The 6,169-nt window shown below is 35.7% G+C and overlaps 1 protein-coding gene across 1 annotated transcript; it reads left to right on the top strand.

Annotated features, from left to right (window-relative positions):
- The first annotated feature begins 992 nt into the window (after positions 1–992).
- LOC108253053 lies at positions 993–4,709 on the top strand. Its single transcript, XM_017446295.2, has 3 exons — positions 993–1,215; positions 3,206–4,322; positions 4,437–4,709. The coding sequence occupies exons 2-3, from the start codon at positions 4,199–4,201 to the stop codon at positions 4,676–4,678; spliced, it is 366 nt and encodes a 121-aa protein (XP_017301784.1). The 5' UTR covers positions 993–1,215; positions 3,206–4,198; the 3' UTR covers positions 4,679–4,709.
- The last annotated feature ends 1,460 nt before the right edge of the window (positions 4,710–6,169 follow it).

Raw genomic sequence — 6,169 nt, 5'->3', positions numbered from 1 at the left:
TCCTTGTCACATTTGTGAACTACATACCAAATTTCAAGTCTCCAGCTTATACCGTTCCCGAGATATTGTTAAATTACACCGAAAACCGCCAAAAAGCGGTAAAATGCCAACCGTTGCACCGGTCGTAACCAAAAGTTTCGTGTCGCATCCTTGTCACATTTGACATCTACAAACCAAATTTCAAGTCTCTAGCTCTTACCGTTCTCGACATATTTTATTTAATAATCATTTTTTTTTTTTTGCCTTTGTGGAAAGAATTTTCATTTATATTTCCTTCGCGAAGGAAAGATAAAATGTAAAAAAATAAATGAAACGACAGAAAATACAGAATTTTGTATACCTAATCATCAAAGAACAGTAAATAATGAAAGTTAGTACAGAATTTCTCAGGGGAATGTAACATTTTATCTAATGAATAATTTAAAAAAAAAAAATAATAACAACATAAATAGACATCTATGGAATGTAACATTACCTACCTACTTTTAGTAATTTTTTGTATACCTAATCATCAAAGAACAGTAAATAATGAAAGTTAGTACAGAATTTCTCAGGGGAATGTAACATTTTATCTAATGAATAATTAAAAAAAATAACAACATAAATAGACATCTATGGAATGTAACATTACCTACCTACTTTTAGTAATTTTAAAATAAAATTTCCTTCGATCCTTAAAGAACAATAAGATAAGTCAACTCAGATTGAATGATATTCAAGTTCCAATATAACTCAAGAAACAACTCGTATTGCTTAAAGAACAATAAGATAAGTCAACTCAGATTGAATGATATTCAAGTTCCAATATAACTCAAGAAAAAACTCGTATTTTTCTCCCTACACGAGTATTATGTTAACTGTATGTTGCTCGTTTATATTGTACCTACTTCTTCGGTTTGGTAGAACCACACATAAACTAAAAATAGATAACGAAATGTTAACTTAGGAAATAGAAGAGGAACAAGTATTTATAGCAAAAAAGAAAACTTAAAGAACAATAAGATAAGTCAACTCAGATTGAATGATATTCAAGTTCCAATATAACTCAAGAAAAAACTCGTATTTTTCTCCCTATACGAGTATTATGTTAACTGTATGATGCTCGTTTATATTGTACCTACTTCTTCGGTTTGGTAGAACCACACATAAACTAAAAATAGATAACGAAATGTTAAGTTAGGAAATAGAAGAGGAACAAGTATTTATAGCAAAAAAGTCTGTCTGTAAACAAAATATCTCGAGAACGGTAAGAGCTAGAGACTTGAAATCTGGCATTCAGCTGTCAAATATGACAAGGATGCGACGCGAAACTTTTGGTTAAGATCGGTGCAAAGCTTGGCGGCATTTCGGCCACACTGCAGCTTTCGCAATTTCCATTTCACGAGCAAGTTGTTTATGACTTTATGAGAGTTGCACTATCATTACCACTGTGACCTCCCTATGGACGACAGTTTTGATTGATACGATTTACACATGACTGACCTACTGGATTGACTGTGTGCGGACTTGAACCTCGCTAAGCTGAAGGCTTAACGTGTCCTACTCCCAAGCTCTGCAGCTTTCGCAATTTCCATTTCACGAGCAAGTTGTTTATGACTTTATGAGAGTTGCACTATCATTACCACTATGACCTCCCTATGGACGACAGTTTTGATTGATACGATTTACACATGACTGACCTACTGGTTTGACTGTGCTCGGACTTGAACCTCGCTAAGCTGAAGGCTTAACGTGCTTACTTAAAAGAGGAAAAATTTGGTTTCTTTTTTTTTTTTTTTTATTTTTTTTTTTTTAATATGAAAAGAAAGAAAAAACGCAAGAAAGAAAGAAAAAACAAACCAAGAATTATATTAAAAAATAATGAAATAAACAACAAAAATACCTCGAAAACAATGAGCTTTTTTCGCCATTTCTTTTGTTTGATTGGAAAGTAGAGATATAATACAGAAACAAAGATATTTTGTACTTCAACACGATCACTGCCATTACTGATGGCACAGTATACTTTCTACTTCTTTTGTTCTGTTTCACTTTCTTTATTCTCACTCTGGTTCAGTATCTTTTCCGTTAAAGATATTTAGTTCAAGACAGTTTGCGCGTTGAAGGCAAATAATATGAAAAGCTTTTTAACATGTTTAATATAATGGACAAAAGATATTAAATTAGATACCTACTTGGATAGATTATGGAAGAACTCAGAAATAAGCGAACTAAATGCTCAAGAATTTCTTTAAAAACGGATGTTTTGTACCTACTCCACGAAGAAACTTGCTGGAGGTATTCGAACTGACATAATAAAAGTCGCAAGGTGTAGGAAAAACCTGTGGATTGATTATGTTTTGAAAGGTTTATATTTGGAACATTCGGCCCACGTTTTCCCAATAACGAAGATCCACCTACCACCTACTATACCTTCCGATCTTCCGAATGAAAAGTTCTAAAGAGAAAAGTTTGTAAAATATTAAGACTTACAATGTAAGCAGTAGGCAAAAACGAACTGGGAGGTTGAGTTTCAAAGTCTTGTACACACTACACACGCTACCGATTTTCTCTACGATCTAATCATCCGATTAGATTGTTGTATGATAAATGGTTCGTCTGGACGTGAAACTGAGTAAAATGTCTATACTGTGTGTAATTGTACGGTTTTTCGTTCGATCCAATCTTTAGAAAAATAATAGCGCCCACACTCGGGGTCGAGTATGGGCGCACATCATATGCCTTCAGGCACACTTTATTTGTCAAGAGTCTAGGTTTTCCTTGCCCTTGGGATCAATTTCATTTAAAGAAACCATTCACTGATGAAGTATTTATTATCTCATTATCTCCTTAAGCCTAAAACATAATCCACACACCCCTCGCCAAATGAGCTCTAGAACGGATTTACGACATATAATCAAGTTTCGCCATGTTTCGAATTTTTCAAATTTCCACATCGCGCCGGGAATTTCTAGCTTGAAAAGCTGGTGAAAATTGCGGGTGGGAAAAAAGCGTATACGAGGGGGTGGAAAATAATTTTCATATAAAGTTAAATAAATTATGTAAGAGCAATTTAAGCAGAACGATGACACTAGATAGTCACCTGAGTGAAGCACAATGTTTTATCTGGAAAATGTGTAGTAATTGAATTAAGAGGAATAATAGACCTGAATTAAAGGTTTAATATTATTGTAATTTTAGGAAACTCAACTAGATCGCAAAAAAGAAAAAAAAAATAAGTCGTGTATATCTTCTGGAAATTATGCTACTTTAGAAGCAAATATTAGAACCAAGATACGGTAGTAAGAAATAGCGAGAGAGAAAAAACAGTTCCAGAAATTCTGCTATTAGATGAGAACACGTCAGAATAATATATCTCTGAGGTCTCTGAAGAGCTGAAAAAGTTTTGCTTAGAATAGAAGGAAAATAAACCAAAGGAAAACCTCTCCCACAGTCATTAAATGCCACGAGAAGTTTTCTAAAGACGAGAAAGTACGAGGAGACATCACGCACTAGGAGCTCTCTCACACACCTCCAATCATTTCATAGATTAACGGGATTGAAATTAATCCAAGATTAATCTAACGTATAGCTTAACCCAGGGTTGAAATAAATCTCGTGTTAATAGAAATTGGTAAGTGCAAGCCTGTTGAGCAATTCGTCAAAACACTTATCTTTGGAAGCGTGAATAAGATTGCTTGTGCCTCATTCACACCCTCGCTAACGAAACATAAGTAAGTAACGAGTATAAAACTGCTTAACTTAGACTGTTAAAGTAGGATTATGTGGTCCTATTTCATCACCAGTTGATAAATTTCAATACAAACATAAGGGTGGCCATATGTAAACCGAGACGGTTACCGAAGAGCTTGAACCTATCTGAAGAGATATAGTTCGAAACAACCCGAAAGTAACTCATACAACAGAGTTGAAAACCTTACAAACAAACATAAATAACATTATACTTATGAGTCACATTTGTCTACACTTGTACTAGTGCTATTTCAACTTGCTTTTCCTCTTGCTTGTGTTCAACAGAAATTGCGCTACATTGTACCTTTCTTACTACGTAACGGAACGGAAAAGGATGAAGTGTAGACATAGTAACTATTGACCACCGAATCACGCTATTCAAGCCGTTTGACACTAGCCTGATATTCAACCGACACCAATATTTTATTACCCAATCAGAGAAGGGTATTTCGAAGAGGTATGGACCATGGATAGGGGGTATCGGTCGTACATGGGTGCAATAGTCCTACATACAGGACTCCGCACACAGAAATGTCGTCAGAAACGACCCCCATGTCAATGTAATGTAATCGGTCTTCCATCTCAGGCAGGTGGGAACGAGTCTTTTCACCGAACATTCCTACCTACAGGACTCCGCACACAGAAATGTCGTCAGAAACGACCCCCATGTCAATGTAATGTAATCGGTCTTCCATCTCAGGCAGGTGGAAACGAGTCTTTTCACCGAACATTCTTCAAGCTGTTCGCTAGTTACCGAGAGTGTGATTGTGACGCGCGGATTCAGAAGGTGTACTCCCGTCTTAACTTCTCGTCCGAGGCGCAGGATTATCTGAGCGGCAGACAGAACATCTGCTGTAGGAGACCTCGCGAGGAGGGTCGCTCCTCCATGTCTTCGGGCGAACTGATGTCGAAGAGGTCGTCGAAATGGCGGCAGCCCCACTCGTGACGTCACACACAGTCCTCCAAGGACATCAGCAGAGGATTGACATATTCGAAACCTTCGAACTCCGTCTGATCGATCTTCTCAATGATTTTCCTGAAATCATAAGGAAACAGAGGGGAATGTTTTCGTTAGAAGGTAATAGTAGTAATGCAGTTATTATTAATTCGAAACAATATTAATATCTAGTTTAATGCCCATCTGGAAGCCAAAGCCTAAACTTGGATAGCTTCTAAAAATCTCAACGAAAAAGGTACTTGCGCCGTATATTTGAATATAAATTCTAGTAATAGTATAGAATTATAGGTAAGTTAACAACGAAGATCAGGACGAACAGAGCCAGTTGAGGAAAACAAGAAAAACTGCTAACAACATAGCAGACATGGAAAATGTTGGAAGATAACATCAAAGTTTAGGGGAGGATAAACAATACTGAAGGGATAACAAATATACGTACAGCGAATGGTATGTAGAATATAGATGAGGGTTAAAGGATATGGACTGGTGAAGGTGAAATTTTAGAATAATAAACCTCCCTCTAACCTCAGCTTTTCCTTACAGTACGTGGCTCCCATTCTCTCTTCCTATCTCTGCATTTCAAAGTTCAATAAAGATTTTTACAAATGGAACAACCAACACCATAATTAGTCAATGGAATCGATTAGTACTTGATTAACCAAGCAGTCTAAATGACGCTGATTATCACTCTGGAGACCCCACCTAGTTCAATAAATCACAAGGCTACGTAAATTTCCTAACACACAGGAGTTCGTACATTTGCAATAAAATAAAATCAAAATAAATAAATAAAATTATGTTTTTTCCGTTCAATAAATCACAAGGCTACGTAAATTTCCTAACACACAGGAGTTCGTACATTTGCAATAAAATAAAATCAAAATAAATAAATAAATAAAATTATGTTTTTTCTTCGCCTATTGTAAAACCGTCAGAAATTTATGTGTGTTGGTTTTTATTTATTAAGTCCTTCGAGTAGGAATGTAAAACCTAATCCGCCCGCCTCTCTTCAAGAAAAGCTCCTTAAAGCCAACAACAAATATGTCACATTAATCATATTGGCAAATAACATTCACGATTCCTCTTAGCCTTGATTTATGTCAACGTATTATATCAGAGGGTTTACTCTTGAATCTTGGGGGTCTGATTGTGAGAAGGGCACCAAAGAGCTCTGATCAGTTTATATTTACGATGTCAATGAACGTGTTTGCGAAGCCGAAGGAATAACATAGGTTTTTATATAGTTAGGTTTAATTCCTCCAATAAGTCTCTTACAATAAAGTTCGGCTATTCAAAAGAGCGGTGGAGATGTGCAGCTCTTCTAAAGTTAAGGAAAATCTCAACTAGAAATAGAAAATTTGAGGAAGCATTAGGTCAGATGCTATCAGTTTTGTTTCGTAAGAATTTTCCAAGCGTTTCTTAAGTCTATTTTATATGAACTTTAACAACAACAAACTTGTAAAGGAAAATTTAAAAATG

Source organism: Diaphorina citri, unplaced genomic scaffold, assembly GCF_000475195.1.
Source record: "Diaphorina citri unplaced genomic scaffold, Diaci psyllid genome assembly version 1.1 scaffold1183, whole genome shotgun sequence".
NCBI classification, from domain to species: Eukaryota; Metazoa; Arthropoda; class Insecta; order Hemiptera; family Psyllidae; genus Diaphorina; species Diaphorina citri.
Note: the sequence above shows the minus strand (reverse complement) of the source record. Positions and strands in the feature narration are given on the sequence as shown.

What these genes read in the sequence shown, in the direction of transcription:
- LOC108253053 (XM_017446295.2), top strand. Translation starts at nt 4,199, where the DNA reads ATGGATAGGGGGTATCGGTCGTACATGGGTGCAATAGTCCTACATACA. An exon ending in CGGTCTTCCATCTCAGGCAG is followed by an intron (nt 4,323 to 4,436) that starts GTGGGAACGAGT and finishes CATCTCAGGCAG; the next exon opens with GTGGAAACGAGTCTTTTCAC.